Source organism: Panthera onca, chromosome D4 (assembly GCF_046562875.1).
Source record: "Panthera onca isolate mPanOnc1 chromosome D4, mPanOnc1 haplotype 2, whole genome shotgun sequence".
Lineage (NCBI taxonomy): Eukaryota > Metazoa > Chordata > Mammalia > Carnivora > Felidae > Panthera > Panthera onca.
In genome coordinates, this window is record NC_138351.1 from 60,188,281 (window position 1) to 60,213,305 (window position 25,025).

At 48.6% G+C, this 25,025-nt stretch overlaps 1 protein-coding gene across 1 annotated transcript in view; it reads right to left on the bottom strand.

Moving 5' to 3' along the window:
- The window catches only part of SHB (SH2 domain containing adaptor protein B), a 136,218-nt gene extending 121,915 nt beyond the window's left edge, over positions 1-14,303 (bottom strand). Inside the window, exon 1 of the mRNA XM_060609273.3 lies at positions 12,958-14,303. Coding sequence (XP_060465256.1) covers positions 12,958-13,671 — 714 coding nt within the window. The 5' untranslated portion in view covers positions 13,672-14,303. The remainder of the gene's footprint in view (positions 1-12,957) is intronic.
- Positions 14,304-25,025: the final 10,722 nt, after the last annotated feature.

Consider the following 25,025-nt stretch of genomic DNA (forward strand, 5'->3'; position numbering starts at 1 on the left):
CAGTGATGCGATGTAACACACAATATAATGAACTAGGTAGATACCCTCAGCCTCTTAGGACCATAAAAATGTTCTTCAGTGTTCAAAAATCTGCATTTTGGGGCGCCTGGGTGGCGCAGTCGGTTGAGCGTCCGACTTCAGCCAGGTCACGATCTCACGGTCCGTGAGTTCGAGCCCCGCGTCGGGCTCTGGGCTGATGGCTCAGAGCCTGGAGCCTGTTTCCGATTCTGTGTCTCCCTCTTTCTCTGTCCCTCCCCCGTTCATGCTCTGTCTCTCTCTGTCCCAAAAATAAATAAAAAAATTTATAAAAAAAAAAAAAAAAAAAAAAAAAAATCTGCATTTTTTTCTTGGTTTATTCCCGGTGAATACTCCCGGACTTAATTTGCGCCATCAACACCAATTCATTAATGTCACAAACCTCACAGCGGACACTACAAGATGGATTATCCTGACACAGCCTGAGCCAGAGAAAGAGGAACATGCAGCAGGGGTTCAGAAAGGGTCTCTTGCTGATTAAGACACAGGACACCTGGGCTAAGGAGGACAGGAAAGGTTGGGGATGAGGGGAGAACTCTGTGAAGTCGTATCACTTGAGCTGGACTTTGGTGGGTGTGAAAAACAGCCAAGTGACCAAAATACTGTAGTCTTCATATGCCACACCTTCAAGTCTTAGCCATGCCCCAAGTCTGAGCTCTTTTACCCACAGAGAGCTCCACTACTGCCTGTGCCCACCTTGGGCTCCAATGCTTCTCCTCCCCACTCAGTCATTACACCTGTCTCTCTATCCTGGCACTGAACTCTGTCTTGCATTGGAGAGAGCCCTGGGCCTTTCCAATACCCCTCCTGGGCTTCGAGGATGAGAACGGGGCTTACTCATCTCTGAATATCCACAGGGCTTAGCTTAGTGCTGGAACATGGTAGGTATCTAAAAAATGGTCGCTGCACTGATGACTGAATGTTGCATCCCTTTCTCCGCAAGTCATTATATGAAAGCTGAAGCAGACACACCCAGATAAGGCCCCACAGGTAGGGCAGAACACAGAATGTGGTCACCCCAAATATATACAAACATCCAGTCCCCTGATCCTGGATGGGGATGCCGACTCCACCAGAGGTGGGTTGAGGCTTTCTTGGCTTCATCCCGCCCACAGTGTCACACCTGGCATCCAAAGACAAAGCGCTAATACCCAGTTACTTCCCTCAGGTGTCAGAAATTGAATGTGTAATAAGCACATGGGTACCTGCAGACACAAGGTGTCATTTTTATGAAGACAAGGTGAAATCATCATTATCATAATAGGCTGATAAGACCTAAACTCAGTCACGGCGAGACAGTCAAAATATTTAAGCCTAAAAAGGCACCTGAAGAAATACAGATCACAGAGCAAGAAACGAGAAGATGCCCCGACACAGACTGGTCATTCAGAAAAACAAAATTAAAACCCTACCTCATACCCTGAAATCAAACTCCAGATGGATTAAGATTTCAATGTTAAAAAAAAAATCAAACTATTAGAAGAAAATACAGATTAACATTGGAGTAAGGAAGACTTTTCTAAGCAGCATACTCCAGAAATCATGAAGACCACTGGGAGTTATTTAATAACAGAAAATGATTCGGTGTAAGCAACAGCAATCACCAAACAGAACTGAAACACAAATTATAAATCTGTAAATAAAAACTATTCCGCAACTCAAATGGCAGGTAAGGGGCTGCCATCCTTAATCCACAAAGAGCTCTTACAAATCAATAAAAAGATAAACCTAAACCCCACAGGGACATCTGGGTGGCTCAGTTGGTTAAGCGACTTACTCTTGATTTTGACTCAGGTCATGATCTCACAGTTTGTGGGTCCAAGCCCTGGGTTGGGCTCTATGCTGACACCACCAGAGCCTGCTTGGGATTCTATCTCCTTCTCTCTCTGCCCTCCCTCTCTCTCTCTCAAAAAAAAAACAAAAAACAAAACAAAACAAAACAAAACAAACCTATAAACCCTACCGTAGAAAGGACAGACAGAAGATATAAGTATACACTTTTAGAAAAGAAACATAAATGGTCAAAGCACATGGACACCAGTAACCCAAGAAATTACAAATGAAACTAAATTGGATTAGAGTAAAACAGGCGTAAATGTGTGAAATCTTTCTAGGATACAATTTGAAAGCACATATCAAAATTTTCCCCTTCTTACCCAACAATCCTCCTTCTGGGACTCAGTCCCAGGGAAACCTTCAGAGACTTAAGCTAAGAATTCTGTTACAAAGATGGTCGTTAGAGCACTGTTAAATTAGGGAAGACTATGGAAAGCCTAACTGAATATGATATAGATATTCAATTACTGTTGTTTAATGTTTAAGATAATGGAGACATCTTTCCATGTCTCTAAACAAAAAGAAAATAAATACGTACAATATTACTTAATTTTTGTGCTGGGAAAAATGTATAGATAGATGCGTTGAAAAAATGGCTAATTGAAAAATAGTGAAATGCTAATGATGATTTCTTTGAATTATAGAATTTGTTAGTTTTGCTAGTTTTGCTTATCTGCATTTTCTACACCAAACTTGTCTTAGTTTTGTTAAAAGGGGGAGAAAAAGTTCACAGATATAAACCTTGAAACATATTTAAAAATCCAAGCTTGTGGTTCTAAGGAACTGCCTCAGCACACTGCCAACTCACAACCGCCCCCACAGAGGAGCAGGTAGAGGCTGCACCATTCCACAAATGCCACGCAGGCTCCAAATCACATGCGTGGCTTTGGAATGCACCAGACGGATTATGGGGCTGTCTGGCTTTCTGGGAGTGCACATCCAAAAAAAAGTGAAGCTTCACTGTAAAGAACTTTCTAGTCACTTTCATTTTCAGAATTTAGTCATGGCCTGGAGAAACCAGGAAAGCCCCATTCCTCCTACTTCTGTTTGCCTCCTCCCTGTGGCCCACGTACTGCTGGGCCCCATAGAAGGGGGAATTTTCCCAACAATCACAAATGCTCAGCAATGAAATGCTCTGCTCAGCAAAGCAGGCAGGCTCCAGCCCTGTCCCTGGAGACATAACCATGGCACTCATCTTTGCCCTTCTGTAGTGTCCGGCTCAGGCATGCAACACAGCAAGTTGCTTCTTTTGAATTTGGAGAATTGGGGCCATTTCAGACCAGTGGCAGGTAAGGCCCTTTACACACAACTCCTGCCACCTTCCTCCATCACCGGCAGTCACACCAAGGCGAGTCCCAGGCTCTGGCCACACCTGTATGCACCCAGCAGCACTCCCCTTCTGATCTCAACCACTGTGGACAGGATGCCTTCTGTCTGGGATGTCCCATCTGCACCTTCCTCCAAACCCACCTCCCATATAGGGTGTTTTTCCCCAGCCGGGATGGACCGGAGGTCACCCGTGCCTCCTCCAGGTTCTCAGGAACCCTGGGAGGCAGAATGTGTCCTGCTTTAAGCCTCAGGACTGAGCCGCTGGGTCAAGCCCATCAAGGCTTAACTATGACTGTCCTCTGGTATCCTCCCTATTGCTCAGGCCAGAACTTCAGGGTCACCCTTGACTCTCCTGCCCCTCATACCTCACGTGGCATTCATCTGTCAGGAAATCCTGCAGCTCTACCTTATGGATGTGTCCTGAGCGCGGTGTCTTCTCCTCACCCACCACTAGCACCCCTGATCCAACATTCGCAGGTGCCCCAGCTGGCCTCCTGCTCACCCCGCTGCAGGCTGTTCCCCACTAGGCAGCCAGAGTGATCCTCTCAAAACCCAAGTCAGAGCCCATCATTCCTCTGCTCAGAACCCTCCACTCCCTGTCTCACGGTCTCATTCAGACTTAAACTGAGAGACCTTTCCAGTGCCCCCAAGGCACACCATACTCAGTCTCCCTGGCCCACTTTTCCCCACCTCCCCAGCCCACCTCTCCCACCCAGTCATGCTCATTTCCCTGAATGCCCCCCGGTCCTGCTCCTGACTTGGGCTCCTGCCCTGACTGCTCTTTCTGTGCGGAATGCCCTGCCCTTGAAACCATGGGAATCCTGCCTTCACATCCTCAGCACAGCTGAGAACTCATCTAAAACTGCACCATATCTCAAACTCTGGCCCACCCTAGCCTCTTTAACCTGCTTTACCTTTCACACTCTCCACCCAACACACTGTATTTGCTTGACTCCTCTCATGAGGGAGCAAACTCAGGGGAGCACAAACTTTTTTTTTAGATTTTATTATTCATTCATTCATTCATTCATTCATTTTCCAGTAAACGCTTTGCACAATGTAGAGCTCAAACTTACAATCCTGGATCAAGAGACGTGTTCTACTGACTGAGCCAGACAGGTACCCCAGGGAGCACACATTTTTATCTGTATTGTTCACCACTTTATCCCCAGTACCTCAATAGAACAATCCCCAGCACATAAGCAGTGGTCAACAATATCTGTTGAATGAATGAATGGGGAGAAAAGTCTTGATATAAGCTCTCATGGTCCAGCTGAGGACTGGAGGTCCAGCCTGTAAGTGAAGGCCCAGCAGTGGGCCAGTGATATCCACTTCCCCCCACCCACCTGTCAAGTTACTTCTCCCCTTGTGGACCTTGGGGAGACCCTTTTTGACCATTACTCTTAAGTCCTGCTTGGAAAACACAGGGTGTGAGTCATTCCCCAAGGCCTTGACTAATTCTCTCTCCATCCCTTGGACCCACCTCCAAGATCCTTCCTCTACAGCATAATGGGAAATCCAGAGAGCGCTCCCCTTGGAGAAAATGGAAAGGAACTGAATGACTTAGAGGAAAATTCAATTCTTCCTGGCTCAGCAGTTGAGAAAGCGAAAAACTCTCAGGAAGCTAGTGCCTCTGAAAGTGAAACATTAATAGAAATATTACTGGAAAATACCAAACAGGAAGAGAAGGAAAATTCCATTGTGGAAGCAAGGTCCTCTGTCGATGCTCCTTAATGGTCTCAGTAAAGTATTTCAGAATCAAAACATGGAAAGAACCGGAAATCAATCAGGCTGTCACCCTTCCTGTGGACTGGAGCTTTGGCCAAACCACTTCCACACCCACAGCACAAAGGGCACTGGGCTCAGAACAGAAGGTCCATAGCCTGGCCACTGACTCAAGCCAGTACCTGCTGTGAAGTACCTCCACACCTCCCCAGAGCCTCAGTTTCTCCATCTGTAAAATGGGGGTTATAGCATTTTCCTTACAGACTGACTCTACAAAGCAAATTAACTACAGGTATGCAAGTGCTCTTAAGTTATGGAATACTTACATAGATGTAGGAATCAATTGCTCCTACAAGGCTAACAGAGGGGCTTTTTATAAAGTCTAGCCACAAATAAGGCAGAGGAAATTCAGGCATGAGACTGCGCAGCCTGAGGGGGTATGGCACAGTGGCCAAAGACAAAGACTCTGGATCCAGTTTCAAATCTCATCTCTGCCACTTACTGGTGGTAGGACCTCAGACAAGTTATTTAACAGCTCTGGCCCTCAGTTTTCTCATATGTAAAATGGGAAGGACAGTAGCACCTACCTCAGAAGGTGCTTCTTCTTCTCAGAAGGTGCTACCTTCACCTCCAAGGAATCAAGGTTCTGCCCAGAATAGCCTCTGTGCCAGAATGGCTCTCAGCTCACCCATACCACTTTATTGATAAATTCCGCCACATAAATCTGTATTCTCACCTGGTTCCTGTGTCCTCACCAATAAACTCCTTATGGGTAGGCACTACATACCCCCTGGTTCATCCCTGTATCCACACAGCTCCTGACAGTGGCCTGCATATGGCAACACAGGCCAAACAGAAGTCATGAAGTCAGGATGGTAGAGACCACTGCATCCTGTCTCCATCCAGCAGGAAACCCACCACCACCGCTCAGAATGCCAACAGGTGCTGCCATCGGCCAGCCAACATCCCAGCTCTCTGCTTCAAAGTTATACATCCCAATTTATTTTTTAGGGCCAAGCCTGACCTCCCCCTTCTCCCACAGGCCACTACCTCTTGGCTGTCTCAGCACAAGATCTAAAAGTCAGCCCAAGATAAACTGCCCAGGGAGCGCTTGACACAGGCGAGTTGAGCTTTGCTAAATGACCAGAGGAAGCCACACCTGTTTCAAATTTGCCCTTTAACGTCTATTTTATGGGTCAGAATGTTTTGGGGGCGGGGAGAGGATGAGGTCAAGTCTTAGGGGGTTAAGTCGGGGGAAATCAGTCCTGTTCCGAGATTGTCAGATTAGGGGATGGTCACCTGATCTCCTTTAAGGAAACTTAGGTTCCTTTTTGATAAGTTCAATGTACCATTAGATTTTTGGTTATTTTTATGTATTTATTTATTCCCCCCACCCCCACCCCCAAGCAGCACATACAGCTTCACCAATCCTTGGAGGCAGGGAATGCTTGGTGTTTCTCATTTGAGAAGACATGACAGTTACAAGACACATGTTTTGCGCAGCTGTCCCTTGAGAAGCACCAACTCTGCGCACAGAATTTCTCTATAAAATAATTCAAGGGCTTCATTAACATCTCATTTATGGACCTCGGGGGCAGATGCGGGAGGGAGAGAGAAAAGCCAGCTCTGGGGTCTCTTCTGGGGACCCCCAAAGCCCAGACTGAATGGGGTGGAAATTAGGGCAGAGGGGAGAAAGAGGAACATTAAGTGAAGGGAGGAGGAGACACACAACGCACATTTCAGTAAATATCAGAGCCCTACTATCTCCATTTAAATCACAGAAAATAATACAACAAATTGATAAATAGCATATAAACTTGGAATTCAGATTGCACAGATGTGATCCTGATTCTGTCACTTGGTAGCTGTGTAACATTAAGCAAGTCATTAACCTTGAGGCGTCGGTTTCTTTATCTATAAAATAAGGGTAATACTACCTGTGGTAGATGGATAGTATTGAAGGCCTCGGTTAATGGACTGCCTGTATCCCTGCCCTTTGCCATGAGATTATGCAGATCCTCCTCTCTCCTCTGTTTAAAAAAATTTTTTTTAACATTTATTTATTTTTGAGAGACAGAGAAAGAGCATGAGCAGGAGAGGAGCACAGAAAGGAGACACAGAATCCAGAGCAACTACAAGCTCTGAGCTGTCAGCACAGAGCCCGACACAGGGCTCAAAACCAGGAACCATGAGATCACAACTTGAGCCCAAGTGGGACGTTTAACTGACTGAACCACCCAGGTGACCCTCCTCCTCTCTCCTTGAATCCTGGCTGGCATTGTAATTTGCTTTGGTCAACTGAATGTAGTAGAAGGAACAGTGTGCCAGTTTCCAACCTCAAGAAACCTCATGGGCTTCTGTTCTTTTAGAACCCTGCCACAATCATAGGAACAAGGCTGGCCTGCTGGAGGATGAGAGACCACATGGAACAGAGCCTGACTGTCTCAGTCAAGACCATCCTAAACCAGCTACCCCAAGCATGTAAGAGAGACCAGCAAGGATCAGTAGGGTTGCACATCCACCCCAAATGGACCACAGATGCCTACATGAGCCCAGCTGAGACCAGAAAAACTATTCAGTTGACATGTGGGCTTGTGGACAATAATAAAGGCTTATCATTTAAAGGAGGGGTTGGAAACTACAGACCATAGGTCAGCTGCCTGTTTTTGTAAACAAAATTTTATTGAAACACAGTTATGCCCTTTAATTTATATATCATCTATGGCTGCTTTCCAGCTCTAAGGGCAGAGTTGAACAGTTGTGATGGAGACTGGCTTTCAAGCCTAAAATTACCCACCCTCTGGCCCTTTAAGAAAAGTTTCTAACCCCTAGTTTTTAAAATCACAGAGTTTGGGGTTATATGTTATGCAGCAATAGCTAACTGATACAGTATCTAAACCTCTCCTAGTGTGATTGTGAGGATTAAATGACCAATTAAGTGGTCAGCACAAAGCCTAGAGAACAGATTTCTCTTCTGGGGACTCAATGCAGAAAAATGTGTTTGATATGCAACATCTCTCTCACACTACTTTCAAGGGACAGGACTTCAAAGAAAAGAGTATCTCAGGACACGTGGGTGGCTCAGTCGGTTAAGCGACCAACTTGGGCTCAGGTCATGATCTTGCAGGTTCTAGAGTTTGAGCCCCACGTCAGGCTCTGGGCTGACAATTCAAAGCCTGGAGCCTGCTTCAGATTCTGTGTCTCCCTCTCTCTGCACTCCCCTGCTCATGCTCAATCTCTCTCTCTCAAAAATAAAATAAAAAATAAACATTAAAAAAAATTAAAAAGAAAAGAATATCCCAAGCCAAACCACAGACACTAACTTTGGCTCTTACCTTTTGTTAACCAAAATGGAAACTGACAACTTATGTTTGACTCTGGCTTCAGTCAAGCCACACATCAATGATTTCGTGTGAAAAAGCCCCAAAAAACAAGTTGCAACTCCCCAGCAAGGCACATGAAAGACCCTCTTCCCTTTGTGGCTCTTACCCCCTCTGCAATCCCCCATAATACCTGCCCTGCTGAGCCTCTAAACCATTCTTTCCCAAGCCTTCAGACCCTGGCACAAGCTGTCCTGTCCCTTCTTCATGGACAGCCCTCCTCCGCAGTTCCTGGCCTAGGAAATTCCCACTCATTCTTCCAGAGTCAGCTCAAATATCACCTCCTCCTCCTCCTGAAAGCTCTCTTTGACTTCCCATAACTCGAGGCCCTACCAGTCCCTTGCACACACTTCTGTCTTGGCATTCCTCAGGTCTCTCTAGCTGTATTTGTCTCCCAGACTAGACCTTTGCAAAGCTGGTATTCAACTGCAAACTGAGAAGCTTCCTTCTTGGAAAGCTGACCACCATTTATTCTCTGAATATCCCTTGTCTAGCAGGCCATTCAGAAACTGTTTGCTGAATCTTAAAAACAAAAAACAAACAAACAAACAAACGGTTAGACATGATATTATTCTTTAGAAAACGTGTTATTTAACTCAACCCTGTGGATGCTGACAAAATATAAAGTGTTGGTACACATTAGCATGTATTTAAAACTTGGGAAACTGATGTCATCATGCATCTTGACTTTCTCAGTTGTGGTGGAAACATTTACTTAATTATGATAAAAGAAACAAGACTTCAGCAGAAAACATAACGGGATGAGACCTGTTTGGCTGCACAAAGGGAGATCTACCAAGTTACTGGCTTCTTTTGTCATTGTTAGTTTTTAATAAAGACAACCTGAAGGAATAATATTTCTATCTATTAAAGTTTCATTTTCTTTTCCGGGAAGCTCAGGTTCTCTCAGCCTCTTACCTGGACTATAACTGTCCCTTAACTCTGATCCCATTCTCTCCCACCCCACCCCCACCCCCCACTGTGACAGCTCAATCATAGCTCTGAGTCTGTCCCTTTCCTGGCTCACCAGTTTCAAGGACTCCCTGAGGGGGTCCAAACTCAGCTTCCCGCCTACTTGACATCATCTCCCATTCACTAAGGGAGGCCCTCTGCAAGAAAGCTTTGGTTTTCAGGAACATACTCCATGCTGAGATTCTGTATGAACAGGTACACACATATATACTCACACACATTTACATATGCAAACTTACACACACACGTATACACAGCACTGACACAGAAGTGATGCAGGATGCAGTCACCTCTTCCCCTGCACAGAAAATCCCAGTTCCATCTCTAGATCCAGCTCAAAGCTGCCTCCTAGGTAAAGACCTCAAGAAATTCCCCAAGACAAACCCAGGGGAAACAAATGATGAAGACAGTGTATGACAATCTCCTCCAGAGACTTATACTAGAAATTACTGACAAGTCTTCTGTAGCTGTCACTCCTTCCCCTCTTCCACATGATTCTAAAAGGGAAAACACCCAAGACTGGATGCTTGGTGTGTGTGTGTGTGTGTGTGTGTGTGTGTGTGTGTGTGTGTGTGCGCACACTATAGAACTCACTGGGAGAATAAAACAACGCCTAAGTGTGTGATACAGAAAGGCTCTGGTACAGAGGGAGGCAAGAGGTGGAACCCCTGTGGTGGGAGGTGGCACAGGAGGCACCGAAAAGGAGGATCTGTGGACCAACAGCTTCTACTTCACACCACAGTAACTCCCAACTGAGGCCTGATGTTAAAAACAAACATAGGGCCTGGCAGACAGGGTGGGGGGTGGGGAGGCATTCAACAGCCTTATGGGTTCTTGTCCTATCCCCAACAACTGATAGAAGGAAGCTGGGCCTGAGATTAAATGGAGTACCAGAAGTGGGTTTTCCTGGATCCATGTGTGAGACGCAGAAGGAAGGCTCCGAGGTGTTCAGGGGTGATCTATAGTACGCCCGGGCTTCCAAAAGCTGTCTGGCTGAAAATAATGCCAAAACCAGGCCGCGATCTGACTGCCTGACCAGGAATGGGTGGTGGCCCCAGATGAGGAGACAGCCCCACACAGAGGGCAGAGATGAGGGGATCTAGAGTCTCTGCATCCCAAAGCAGTTCCAATCAGAAGACCCAGGGGGAGCGTTAAGGAGAAGCCACTTTACATCAATGGTCCTCAAAAGTGTGATACCAGGATCAGCAGCAAAGATCACCTGGGAACCTGTTAGAAATGCACATTCTCAGGACCCACAGCAGGCTTGATGAATCAGTGTTTTAGAGAGCACTGCAAGTTCTGGTTTGAGAACCACTGTGTAGTGTGGCCCTCTGTGGTTGCCTTCCCTCTTCCTGGTTAAAAAGAACATCTGGTAGCTGTGATTCCTGTCTCTGGATCAGAACAATTTCTTAAAAGATCAAAGGTCTCAAAGTCACAACCTAGTAGGTGAAATGCAGCGAAGAGAGATAAAAAAAAAATAATCTGCTAACCTCCCTTAGCAGCTAAATCCCTTCACTGGTCCTCACTGTGCTTAGCTTACAAGGTCCTTCCTAACCTGGGCCCTGATGCCCCTCTGGGGTCCTGCACAACTCTAACCTCTCGATACCAGCCACAAAGGCATCCCCTAAAGTGCCAAGCTCTCGGCAGCCAGCCATCGTCACCGCCCCTCCCCCACAATGGCCCTCCCTGACCACCTCCACTTCATCCCCTGCTGTAAAAGCACTCCCATCACAGAACTCATCATTAGCACTGCAGCCTGGGCCATAAAATTCAAGGGGGGGCTGCTCCAGCACCCAATAGAGGAGGGCACAGAAAAGACCCATAAAATAACATGATGGTGAACGAAGCCAACTCTTAAACACATTTGACATTCCAGCTATAAAACACATTATCCCTCCCTCAGTATTTGAAATAGTCTTAATTGTAATTAGGAAAAAAAATGCCTACTAAAGTTTTGAAAGCCATTAAAGAAAACTTTAGCAAGCAGCAGAACCACAAGCAGTGAGAGAGAAGGATTTGCCCGCCTGGGAGGTGGTCATGGAATAACACAGGGGACACAGAAGGTCAGCACCATTAACTGGGAATCTCTCTACCTTCACTGGTGGGGCCTTGCTCAAACCAACCATAATACCCGGGAACTTCAGAGTCTCCCAAGCCAGCACCTAGCCAAGCCTGAGCCATGCATAAGGCAGCAGGGAGTCTCTTTGGTGTTTCCCTCACAGATCAGCCGTAAGCCTTTGATCCTGGAGGCTCCCAGAGAAACCTCCCCCTCCTCCAAGGCAGCACCTGGGGGAACCACCTGGCTCCCAGCTTCTTGTAGGAAGCCCAGAGTTCATGCTTCAGAAGTGTGCCCCCTAACTGGTCCCAGAGGTAGGTGGGATCCTCCACTGACTGCCCACCCTTTAGCAGACCCAGATGAGAGGGGAGACTCTCAGGACCTGGGGCCTCAGAGAGAAGCCAAGCAGAGAAATTAAAAGAGGGGGATCCCTTTAGTCCTCCCGCTTGAAAAACAAAAAGATCCCTTTCCTAGCACCAGCTGGCAGGTAGGAGCCTGTCTCCCTTCTGTCTGGACATCCAGTCCTAAAAGGAACTCAGACTCTCTATCAGTCTTCCCCAGCCCACGCCTGGGCAAAAGTTTACCTTTGGGAAAATGTGGGGGTGATGAGGAGAACAAGAGGGACGTCAGCCTGACAGACATCGCAGGGCACTGGGCCTCAGATATAATCAAAACACTGCCTTCCACCATAAGTAGGCAGAACAAGTATTATTTTATGGGGAAGGGAGGGTGTCACAGGAGTGTGAAGGAGGAGGAGTGGGGGCCCAGTTTGGCTGTAACTGGTTTGCTTCAAAGAGAGGGATCAAAATGGCCTAATATGTGTGTGTGTGGGGGGGGGGGGGTTGTCATAAACTCATCCCCTACATTCCCGGTACAGTAGGGGGTGGGGTGGGATAAGGAAGAGGTGAGGAGTGGAGGGGTGAGTCTCCTTCTAGCCGGACGGATTGACTGACCGGACCCCCTTCTGTGCACGGCGGGAGCAACTGACTGGTCGAAGTGGAGAGATCCTGCAGGCAGCACATTTCAACCGGAAAAGCACGCGTGGGGGTTCCCGGTGCAGCTCCAGTACAAAAGGCCGCTCGGATTTGGCAACCTGGCGCGAGGGGTGGGGCAGGGCAGGGCTTTTAGAGGAATTTACAGATGCACGTTTAAAGACAGCCGGTCCGGATCTGCCACCAAGAGTGCTGCGTAATATCGGGCGAGTCCCTTCCCAGCTCTGGACCTCAGTTTCCCATCCACAGAATGGGGGGACGGGGTAAAGAAGAATAAATGCTCTTCTAAATCCGTGCCAGCTCTTTCAGACTTCAGTCCTCGGGGGATGGAAGGGCTGGCTGTCTTTCTCGGTCTAGGTTGGTAGGATGCTCCCGTCAGACTACTTCCGAAGGGGGCACCTGGCTGTGGGCCCAGAGAGGGGACGTTCTAGGAACAGCAGCTAAAGAGACTGTGTCAGGAGGCCGAGGATCCAGGATTAAGCGCGTGCGAGGGGGCAGAACTAGGAAGCAGCGTGGGATCCCTGACCTCAGGGTCCTAGCCCCAAGCTGATGTAGGAACCAGAGCGTTGACTCAGTTTACCCACGCGCACCGTGTCTCAGGAACCAGGGGTGAGACCAAGGGACGCCTTACCTTGTCCTTTTTACCGGCCCCGCTCTCCTCCGCGGCCGAGGCGGCACACTTGTTGAGCAGTTTCTTGCCACCGCAGGCCGTCGGACTCCAGGTGCGGCCGCCAGAGCAGGCACCCCCCGGGAGGTCTCCGGCACCGCCCGCGGCGCTCTCCACCTTGATGAGGCGGTGCTTCGGGGAGATGTAGCGCACCTCGGCCGGGGTGGCGGGCCGCCGCTCACTGCTGCTGCGGTAGAGGTGCGGGGAGCCGGAGGACGAAGATGAGGACGCGGCGGCGCCTGCGCCGGAGGAGGCACAGCAGCAGCCTGCGGCGCCCGACGCGGACGAGGCTGAGAAGGCGCGCTGGCCCCCGCCCGGCTCCCCGCCGCCGCCGCAGTAGTCCAGGCGGCACATGGCGCGCAGTTTGCGCAGCGAAGAGCCAGGCCCGTTGTAGGGGTCCTCAAAGTCGCGCTCCTTCTGTGCGCGGTAGGCGCGGATGAGGTCGCTCGTGCTGCCGCTGTCGTCGGGCAGCGATCCCGACGAGGTCGAGAAGCAGGAGGCGGCGGCCGGACCGCAGGACGCCGAGGCGCCCGCGGGTGCTGGCGGCACGGCCTGGGGGGGCTGCGAGGGCCGCTCGCCCCGGCGCCGCTGCTCGCGGTAGTCCGGCCTCGGCGGCTGCGGGGGGCTCTTGGTCTTGCTGTTGCCCAAGCTGAAGTACTTGTTCAGCCACTTGGCCATGGCGAGAGGCCGCCTAGGGCCGCGGCGCGGGAGCCCGGTCCGCCGCCGCGGCCATTCGGAGAGCAGCGCTGCGGCCCAGGTCCCTCGGCGCCCCGGCCCCGGCGGGGGGCGTCCGGGGCGCCCGCTCCCGACGCCAAGTTCAAGTTCTCTCCGCCGCCTCCTGCCGGCGGATCCTGGCCTCCAGCAGCTGCAGCACCGCCCTCCGCCTCTGCCGCGCGCCTCCCCGGCTTCGGATCTGTCGCCCCTCACGGGCGCGTCTCATGGGATCCCGGCCCGCGGCCCCAAGGAGAGCGAAAGGCCCGGGCGCCCCCCGTCTGGTACACTCTGGCCGTGCGCTCCGCGGCGGAGCGCGCTCCTGCCCCGTCGGAACCGCAGCCTTCGCCTGGGCCGGAATCTGCGGCTGCTACGGGAACTTGTCGGCGTCCTCAGCCCCCCCCTTCTTCCTTCCCAAGAGCGCTGGGGGCAGCCCGGCCCCCAGCCGGAGAGCAAGCAGGAGGGAGAGCGAACGAGCGACGGAGGAAGGCAGCCAGCGCCCGCCCGAGCCGTGCGCCCGTGCCCGTCCCGGCGGCGCCTGCCGCTGCTGCCGCCGCCGCCTCCCGAACCGCCGCGTGTGTGACACCCCGGCCGCCAGAGCCCGCCCCGCGCCGCGGCCCCGCCCTCCCCGGGCCTGCGCGCGCCCCGCCCCCCAGCCCGCCCCCGCAGGCTCCGCCCCGCCCACCCCCACGAGCCTGGCCGCCAGACCGCGGGCCCAAGCCCCGCCCTCCTCGTGCCCTGGTCTTCAGCAGGCGCAACTCTCCACCTCAGCACGCGCCGCCACCCGCGGCCGCCTCGGCGCCAGCCCTGGGGTGGCGCCTGAGGGCACTGGGGTCCCGCGGCGCTGCCGGCTCCGCCTCGCTCGCGGCCCGCCGCCGCCTGCGGCGTGAGGTTGCCAGTAGGAGCCCACCGCGCTCAGAGGCCAGACTTGTGCGCATCTCCGGGTGCCCGCGCGCCGTGCACCTCAGGGACCCCCACTGTTGGAGGGGGGACACGGGGGGTTAATTATCCCCGGACATTTCTAGTGTACAGCATGATCCGCGCGAGGGAAGTGCGGCCTGGGACCCCTCGGGGACAGGGTGCCTAATCCCCTTCTTGAAGGGACAGAGACTCAGGTCAGCCTCCGCGTGCCAGATCTTCGGAGGAGTCTCTATGCTAACGAGCGTGTTAGCAGTCGGGATGACTGATGCAGCCGGGGCCGGCACCCTTCGCGGCGCCAGGCCGAGGGGAGGCCGGACGTTGGCTTCCCTTTTCACCCCTGAGGAAGTCGGGGCTTTAACCCCGTGCACTGCCAACCCGAGGACCAAAGGAGGGCCACCCAGGTGGGCCTGGCTGCCACTTCCCGGTCTGGTGGCGCCGAAATGATGTCATCTCCACTAGTCTCTCCTTCGCAACTTAAGATCGTCCTTTGATTATTGACCAAAACTGAGGAAACTGAGGCCGAGGGAGGGGGCCCGCTTGCCCAGTGAAGTTTCTCCTGAGAGGCGCCAGAGGAGCTGCCTGGAAACGAGGTAAACGAGCTGGTGCTCCTTTGAGTTTGACCGCCAAACCCCAGGGTATTATTAACCCTGAGGTGTGAGGACTGAGACCCCCAAGTCAGAGGAATTCCCTCAGAAGGCTGACTTATTAGGACAGTGGCCCTAATCATTAATCGTCTCCACTTGCTACCTATGTTCGAATAGATGGGCTTTGGGGGGAGTCTATTCTTTTTTCATATCCTGTAGGAAAAGTGGGACCTGTTAGGGCAGGTGGAAGGCCAGAGGCTCTTTTGGTCAGGACACAGCCCTGGCTCCCTGGCCATGCTGGATGTGGAGGTCCCATTCACAGTCTGAGAGCTGTCGCCTCTTTGCTGCCTGAGGCCACAGTGGCGAAGTGGCAGAACCAGGACTCCAACTTGGATCTTACTCTGAAGGCTGTGCTCTGGCCACTCAGCCGCACACAGTGATGTAATGGAATTGACTGCAGATTGTCCCTTCAGGATGAAGCCATTTGCTCTTTCCCTCTTTGGTCAGACAGGACTGTCATCCTCTATGAGCCAGTTAATTTTTTTAAACCCACCATTATAACTCCCACAGTCACAAACCCCATCTACGCAGCCCCTTCTTTGCCTGAGATGTACCTACTTAACATTTCTCAGGAAATAATCTGTGTGTGCGTGTGTGTGTGGGGGGGGGGGGGATGGGGAGAGAGGGAGAGAGGGAGAGAAATGTGTCTAGGGGATATTGGAAGACCCAGAAATTGACTTGGGCCAAAGTGTTTATTTCGGGTAACCCTAAACTGAAGTATCTCAAATTATCCTTTAAATCACTCCTTTGCTGTATCTGCTGTGTAAACACTTAATTATTCTGTAAGCAAGAGAGGCCCAAATAGAAAACCCAAAAGGCAAGGACATCTTCATTGTAAGCCCCTCCTTTCAACCAACCACAAATCCTCTCTGGCTCCCTCCCCTCTCATTTAAATGGTTTGTAGGCTCAGAAAAGAGGAGCGGCCAGGTCCTGGCAACAGGCCAGGCCACTCAGGACAAGAAAGTCTTCTTCAGGATCTGGAAACTTGTTGCCTGCATGTGGGTTGCACATGGAAAAATTATCTCTGCCTTTAGGTTTAGGTTTAGGAAGAAAAGTTATATTTCACAACTTATTTTTTCCATTTCACTTTCAGCGGACCATGGGGTTAGACCCACTTTTCCATGTGATGCCTCTGCTGGGGTATAATTTGCAAGCCAAAAATTATTGTAATGCTATAGTATTATGCCAAAAACTTACAGAGCACTTGTGTATCTGCTCAACCCAACACATTCTGTATATAATTAACCCTACTCATCAGCCCTGCGAGTTGGTGTTATTCCCAGTTTACAGATGGGGTAACTGGACGAAGGTAGTATTTACCTCAAGTAGTCAAAAACACATGGGTGTTTTCCTTTGGGAACTAGTGTAGACACAACTTAAAGGGCAGAGTCAGAAATAATCATTCTGAAAGGAAACAGAAAAGTTTCCTAAAGACTATGTTGGAGGAGTAGTATGTCAAATGGTTAAGGAGACAGGAACTCACAGGGAAAGGACTCAGGGCACTATAGGGGGTTAGAGCTAAACAGACTTTCCTTTCAGAGAAACAGCCACCCCATTTCACAGAGGGAAAACAAATGACTGAAGGGAAGAGATAGAATCCAGAGACACACCTGGGGTTTGTACCCAGTCTCTTGATATCACAAACCCAACACTATGCCCATTCTGGCATTTTTTACTCTTAGCTCTCCCCTCCCCACCACCACTCATCTCTGATTTTCTTAATGGAAGGGTTGAGTATGATCCTGTGTCTGTTTCTGCCCTGTCTCTATTTCTCACTTCAGACCAAGGTGGGGACATGGCAGCTCTTTTCATCCTTCTTTCAGTATTTGGAGGTAGCTATGTTATTGATAGAGGCCTGGAAAAAATGATGCCACCAACCCAACAGACTCATCTACTTCTTTCAGTTTGGGCCAACAAATGTTAATGTCAGTCTCCTGCTGTGAGCCAGGCCCCAGGGCAGGAGTCTGGCCTGGAAGCATAAATTTGGGAGCCAATAGTGCTCTGAGAAGACCTGAGGCAAAACCTTCAGTCCTCCTAGACACCTTCTTTCATTCCTGCTCCATCCAACCCTTCAGGAAGGAGTATTCAGAATCCTACCACTTCTCACCAACTCCACTGCTTCCACCCCAGTCCAACACTCCATCTCTTGCCTGGATCATCAGAGGCATCTGTTACCCATTTCCCTGCTTCTGTCTCAACACAGCAGCCAGTGATCCTATTAAAACTGAATCTGATTATGTCCCTCCTCTGCTCAAATCTCTCATTAAATCCCCATGTCCCTAAAAGTAAATGCCAAAATTCTTATAGTAGCCCATAAGGCCTTACATGACCTAGTCCCCTCAAATTCCTGACTTCTTTTTGTACTGTCCTCTCTCCTGCTCCAATCAGGCTGCCTCTTCCTGGTGTTTGTTGAACATTCTCACCTTGGAACCTTCCTACTACATCTCCTCTGCCTAGAATGCTTTCTCCCAGCTGTCCCCATGGGTCATCCTTCCTTCCCTTCAGGTCTGTATTTAAACATCACACACTCAGTGAGGCCTCCCCTGGGTACCATTTCTAGAATTGTTTCCCCACTCAACACTTCCTATCCTTCCCTGGTTTGTTTTTCTGAGTATCACTCAACTCTATCTCATGCACAGCATATTTTACTTATTTTTTGTTTGTCTGTTATTCCTTGTCTTGCCCCACAATGGGAAAGGGATCTTTGCTTTTGTTCACTGCATATCTCCAGTGTCTAGGACACTGCCTGACACCTAGTAGGCACATGATGAATATTTGTTCAGGTGAACAAGTAAATGTGAGTGGGCGATCACGAAGGGTAGAAAGGCAGAGAGCTAAAGCTTGACATCTCTGCCGTGGACCCGGTGCTAGTGGCTATTAACTTTGATCTGGAGGTGGGAGCATATCAGACTTTTTTTTGAAAGTTTTTGAAGCAAGTGTGTTCTGGTGTTCTGTTCCTATGCTATGTCTCTAAAGCAGAGGAAGCAGAATGAGATTTATGCCTGACTTCCCAGCATCTGAAGGGGGTTCCAAGAAGGTTGTGGCATCCAGGTAGCCCCCTTCCACAAGAGTCCCAGTCATGCTGGAATGCAAGCCTGTCCTTGTGTCACTGAGCCAGCTCTATTCTCTCCACCTCGAGTACAACTAATCTTAGGAATCTCATTATGGGTCGAAAGATAATCCTCTATATCTAGATTAAAGGCTGTGTTTTGACCATTACCACACATTGAGCATTGAGCCGACAGTTTAATTGAACTGTTTATGCTGCTGCCTTGATCTCTTCCCAGAGAATTTACAACTAATTCTGAGTGTCTCTGCGAATTAAGTGGGCCTCTCCCAACATGCTTTGCCTGAAGTTTGCCTGTGCCAAATCCCACTTGTCCTTGTGTTACCCAATTATGCACTCTTGCTCACAACTGTCTCTGCTGGTACCACTTCCAGTCCACTTCCTCCCTGAGGTGGCCATTAAAGATATGGCTCTGGGAATGGCCACATCCTAGGACAGCCTCTGTGATACCTGCAGCAGCAGAAAGGGGGTGGAGGTGAGGATTGGCATGGGAGCAGAGAGAACATAAATCATACTGATTCCTTTGAAGTCACCTCCAGGCAACTGACAATGACCTCCTAACTAGAAAAGGTACAAGTGTCTTTAGCACAGTTAAGTGTGATGGAAGGAAAAGAGCTCTGGACTGAGGTCAAGACTCCTGAGTTCTTATCCTGGCTGTCTTCTGACTTCCTATGCGACCTGTGAGGCCTTGCTCTTACTATTTATAAAATAGGAGCTGGCAGATCATTGTTTCTCATTCTGTGTTATGGAAGTGTCTAAGAGTAGGGTTGCCAAATTTAGAAAAAACAAAACAATAATAGCAAAAAAAGACATCCATGCAATATTTGGGACATATTTACAGTGAAATACTATTCATTGTTTATCTGAAATTCAAATTTAACTGGGTGTCCTATATTTGTCTGTCCATGTGGGAGATAAAAAAGGCTCCCAACCCCCAGCCTAGCCTCTGCTAATGAAATGGACAAGAGCAGATGTTCTTAACCCTGGCTGAACATTATAATCACTTACACAGCTTATATAGTACCAGTGACCAGTCTGTATTCCAGACCAGTTAAGTCAGAATTTCTGGTGGTGGATTCAGGCATTGTATTTTTTTTTTTTTTTTAATTAAAAAACCCCTTCAGTGAGTCCAATGTGCAGCCAAGTTTGAAAACCACTGGACTAGAGCAGGGGTTCTCAAAGTGAGGTCCCTGGGCCAGAGCATTAGCTTCATCTGAGAACTTGTTAGTAATACAAATATTGGCAGGGAAGGGGAGAAGAAAGAAAGAAGGAAAAAAAGAGAAGAAGGAAGAGGAAGGGAGGGAGGGAAGAAGAAAGGAAGGAAGGAAAAAATAAAAGGAAATATAAATTGTCATTCTGACTTCCAGACTTTCAGAATTAGAAGCTAGGGGTTATAGCCCAGCAAGCCTTCCAGGTAATTCTGCTGTAGCTAAAGTCTGAGAACCAGTTTTAAAGTTCCTTAGATAACAACAATGACCTGTCTTTTGGGGCTTGATATATATGTGGGTGCTAGGAAAGCAAATTAGTTGAATTGCTTTTCAGTGATGCATCCTAATGGTCAAACATCTGGCAATTACAGCATAAATTATAGAGGTTGCAAACCCACTGGGTACAATAGCTTTTTCAGTCCCAACCATCAGTCTGATAGCAGTCTTGAAGGCTACCATTGGCACCTGAAGCTTATTGCCAATAGGACAAGGTAGTCTGGGAAGAGCCAGAAATGGACTACAAGTGTCTGAGGGCATAAAGTTCTGGGTCAGGCAACCTGAAGGCCCAGCAGAAAGGGGCTGTGGAGCCCGTGGGCAAGGAAGAGTGGAAAGTGTGGCAGAAAGAAACCACAGGTCGGGGGTACATTAGGTCAGCCCAGGTCCCAAGGAGACTGGGGCAGTGAATATCAGGGGTGTCTCCAGGGCTGGTTAGGCCAAGTCACACTGCTTCTGTGAGGAACCAGCACCAGGGCAGGCCAAAGTTGATGCAGACTAGAGCAGGTGGGTAGCAGAGGTGGAGAAGGGAGGCTATCCTTGCTTTGTTTTGCTTTGTTCTGTGTTAAGAGGCAAGTGGTGTTCAAGAACAGAGCAGCATTTTTGCTGCAGTGGAGGAGGGCTTAAATGCCAGCCCACTAGCATACCAGGTTTTCTCTGGGGGTCTCACATTCAGGTTTCTTTGCTTCTGGGATGCCAGGTGCCCAGAATATGTGACTCTCTTGTCCTTGAGAGACATCTGGAGGGCAGGTAGCAGGGACTGTGCATTATTCATTTCTGTCCACCCCCAGGCTTTGCTCAGTGCCTGCCAAAAGCTAGGCCCTGAGTGACTGTGTGTGGAATCGAATCCAATAGAGATCCAACAAATCATCCTTCTTATGTATGAGTTATCACCTCAGGCCCTAATAAACCACACCACTGAGAGAGCCCAGACATTCCACATGCAAAAGGGCACTTGTCACCTTTGGAGAGTCATTGCAGACTTTCCTCCTTGCTGCCTTCCTTTCTCCCTTCCTTCCACTGAGCACCACTCCTGTGCAAAGCCAGATGTTACTGACCAGCTTTGCCATGAGGGCTTTTTGCTTTGTAGGGAACAACTGAAAAAAGAAGGCAAGAGGCAGCAAACATTGAAACCTCCATGATCACACTTACATGGGTTCTGATGTGAATTGCTTTGTGCTAGTGTGTACAACTGTAAATCTGAAGAGTTTAATCTGCTTCTCCTCATCTCCAAAGTAAACTTCGGAGTTCCTGAAAAGGTGAAATTTATTACTTCAAGCCCTACAGTTGGGAAAGTGATTTATATCCTGCACAAAAAATGTTCTTTTGATGCAGTTTCCATCCTCTCACTTTGGCTGTAACATTTAAAGACAAGTTTTTTAATGTTTTATTTATTTTTTGAGAGAAGGTGAGCGGAAAAGGGGCAGAGCGGGGGAGGAAAGAGGATCCCAAGTGGGCGGTACTCTGACAGGGTGACAGCGGCAAGCCCGCTGTGGGGCTTGAACTCAAGAACCACGAGATCATGACCTGAGCCAAAGTAGGATGCTCAACCAACTGAGCCACCCAGGTGCCCCTAAAGACAGTTTTTAAAAGTCACTTTCCATGCATAGTTTTCTCCCACTACAGTTTATGTTTTTCCTTGAATTAAAATGGTTACCATGCTGCCATCTGAGGCTTTCCTAAGTGGGATACATTGGTCTTAGCCAAAGCCAGGAAAGAGTTAAAGTTGCAAATGGCAGTCTGTCTTCTATCTCAGTTTGGGGGTGGGGTGGTGGAGACTGCCCAATTGTGTGTCCTTCTCTTTCCTTCCCTAGGGCTGAGTGCAGGATATTGAGTCTCCCAAAATAACTCAGACCCTAGGGGTAAATGCCTGCTGGGAATAGGGGATTCTCTAGATCAGAGGGAACTTTCAAGGCCAAAAGATCTGATCTGGGCTTAAAGAGAGAAGAGCTCAGCCACTTTACACCGAACAACCACTAACCAGTCCTTACCAAGTCACCGGGAAACCAGGTATCGGCTTCTTTCACCAAGCTGGCATCCAAGAGAACGATCATACTCAGATGGAGTCCCTTAAGGCCAATGGGTACGGCTTGGAGAGGCACTGACAGATGGGGGCAGAATCTCAGTGAGCCTCTAGGTCATTGGAATTTCTGGAGCTCTTGGAGTTTACAAGGTGCTGTAGAATCACTGCTTATTGCACATGTTCAGAGGAGGGAGCTGTTGGTTTTCAGCTTCCCAGAGTCATGGTGAGTGAAAAGGATCTTTCTGCCCAGTCCTCAGTGCCCACTCTGATTCATTTGGTCCTAATGTTCAGAGAGTGATGAACTTGGGGGCTCTAGACTGTGGGCTCACTTCACCCCCAAGACTGGAGCAACATTTCATTCATATACTTTGGATCCGGAGCTAGCAAACCCAGAGAAAAGTATTGCTTTCTTCATGAATTTCCAGCTTTTATTTTTATAGTTCTATTCATATTTCCATTTGCTCCCATTTGTGGACATCTTTGTGGTGGATAACCTTTTTATGTTATTGTTAGGCTTTCACCATAGGAATTCACTTCTCCAATTACCACTTTTGCTATAAAGTGGCACATCCACCATGGCCATGGTGTGGGTCCAGGAGCTCAGGCTTGAGAATCACCTAGAAAACAGTCAGAATGTATACTCGCAAAACCACTGCAGAGAAGCTGACTCAGATCCTAGTGGGTGGGGCCCAGGAATTTGCATTTTTACATGAACCACAGCTGATTCTCCTCAGATGGGACAGGGACCCCACTTTGAGAAGCTCCAGCTCATCTCTGAGCTCCAATCCATGACATGAGCCAACAAGTTGTGTGTGAAGGCATTTTTGACTTTTTGTTCTTGTGGTCTGACCTTCAGAGGGTCAGCCTGCCTGCATCTCACTCAGGCAGGCAGGCAGGCTGCCTGTGGTAAGTGTCCCTGCAGGGCACCATGTAGCCTCCAGTTGTGCATTCCTATTTATCCTGAGCAAATCTCCCTCAGTGGCCAGTTAATTGGATTCTGAGAAGTGTAGATTAGGCTGAAGGAAGAGGAGAGAACAGATGTGAACACTGAGAATACAGAGAACAGTGTACTGGCCACTGTGCTCTGGGCTTCACACCAATGGTATCTGCCAACGTCCTGTAGAAACACTCACGTTGGGCCTTAACACTGCCATTTTCCAGCTGAGGAGACGAGGGCTCTGAGGTCACACAGCTAGTTGTGGTAGACTCAGATATGTTCAACTTAAAGGACTTCCTCTTTTCTGGTCTTTTTCTTGGGGGTTGGAGAGGAATGGATGCATTTATAATTTTTCCCTTTTTACTTTGAAAAATTTCACACTACCGAAAAATTGCAAGAATAATACAATCAACCCCAGACTCTTTAATTGTTAGCATTTTGCCACATCTGCACTCTTATCTAATTGTGCTAATCCATTTGAGAATTTTGAAGCATTGTGTTGAATTACTCCTAAATAGTTCAGCCCATCTCTGAAGAAAAAGGGCATTCCTCCACAAAACCACAATGAAATGATCATACTTGGGAAGTTTAACATTAGTACATTGTAGAGGCTGCTTTTAGACAACAGGTTTGAGCAATGAAAACTTGATCAAGGCAAAAGGTCCCACAGCAACGCCCTGGCTGAATACAGACAGGTTCATCAGGCCACCCACCTCAAAATATCCATAGAACCTAACTAACCAATGGGCTATTTACAACCAGGTACAGTTATCAAAAAAAGGAAAATTCTGTATGTCCCCATACTTCCTTCCTTCCCCATTTTTTTTAAAGCATGCTTTGCACCCAATGTGGGGCTTGAATTCTTGACCCTGAGTTTAAGAGTCTCATGCTCTACCAACTGAGCCAGCCAGCCACCTCTGCCCCTGCCCTGGCACTGACCCCAACCTTCCTCCAGCTTCTACCTGATTGTCACCCCACATTTTAGGGGTCTCCATCCCATTGAGAGAGACATAATATATATTACTATTTAATAACTGGTAATTACTTTACCAATTGTTTGTAAAATGTCCATTGTAGCTTTTTTTTTTTTTTTTTGATTCAGCATTCAATCTAGGATCACTCGCTGCATTTACTTGTCACATCTCCTTAGTGCCTTTTCATCTAGAATGGTATTCCAGTTTTTGTTTTTTATCTTTTGTAACCCTGACATTTTTTAAGAGACCAAGCCTGTTGTTTTACAGAATATCCCTCAATTTGGATTTGTTGGATGGTTTCCTCATGACGTGTTCTTCTCAGGGCTTCATGTCAGAGGGACAAAAGATATGCCCTTTTGGTTTGTCCTCCACAGTCTCTTGCCAGGTGAGGATACAGTTAAAAAGACTAGTGGTAGGAAGAAAAGCAGCATAGGTTTGAGGAATCAAGGCAGGTTTTGAAGAGCAACAGAAGCAAGTTCAAGTCCTGGCTCTGATCTCTAGCTGATTGACCTTAGACACAACCTACCAAAATACCTTAAGTACAACTCAAAATATCCTGTTTCTTCTTCTAACACATCTCCCAGCTGCACCTTTTTCTATGCTTCCACATTTTTTCCCATTCTAGGGCACTTCTGTCCTTACGGCCTCCTTTCTGTCACCCATGCCCCAATCTGTCCCACATGTACTACCATTAGTTGCCCTAAAATGTGTCCTTTGCTATCATATTCACCTGACTTCCTTCTTCCTCAGTACATCAAGTCTGAATGTCTGGTAGTCAACAGCTTCCATTGTTGGACCTCATCCCACCCTACCTGACCTTACCTCCCCGTGTTTCCCATGGGGAAATGTGATTGCTCTTGATTTGGCTGCTAGCACATCTTTTCTCTTCCCTCATTAGAGTGATGACCCTTCCCTTCCACTGTTGGGTATATATACATGTATTGGTTAGAGTATGGTCACAAACAGGAGCTGCTAGAATTTAAAGTAGGACAGTATTGGGGCTCCTGGGTGGCTCAGTCTGTTGAGCACCTGACTTTGGCTCAGGCCATGATCTCACAGCTCATGAATTCGAGTCCCACATCAGACTGTGCTGACAGCTCAGAGCCTGGAGCCTGCTTCAGATTCTGTGTCTCCCTCTCTCCCTCTCTGCCCTTCCATCTCTTACACTCTGTCTTTTGCTCTCTCTCAAAAATAAACATTAAAAAAATAAAGTAGGAAGATATTTAATAAAGGGAATTAAGTACTTACAAAATCATTGAAAAGTCTGCACAAAG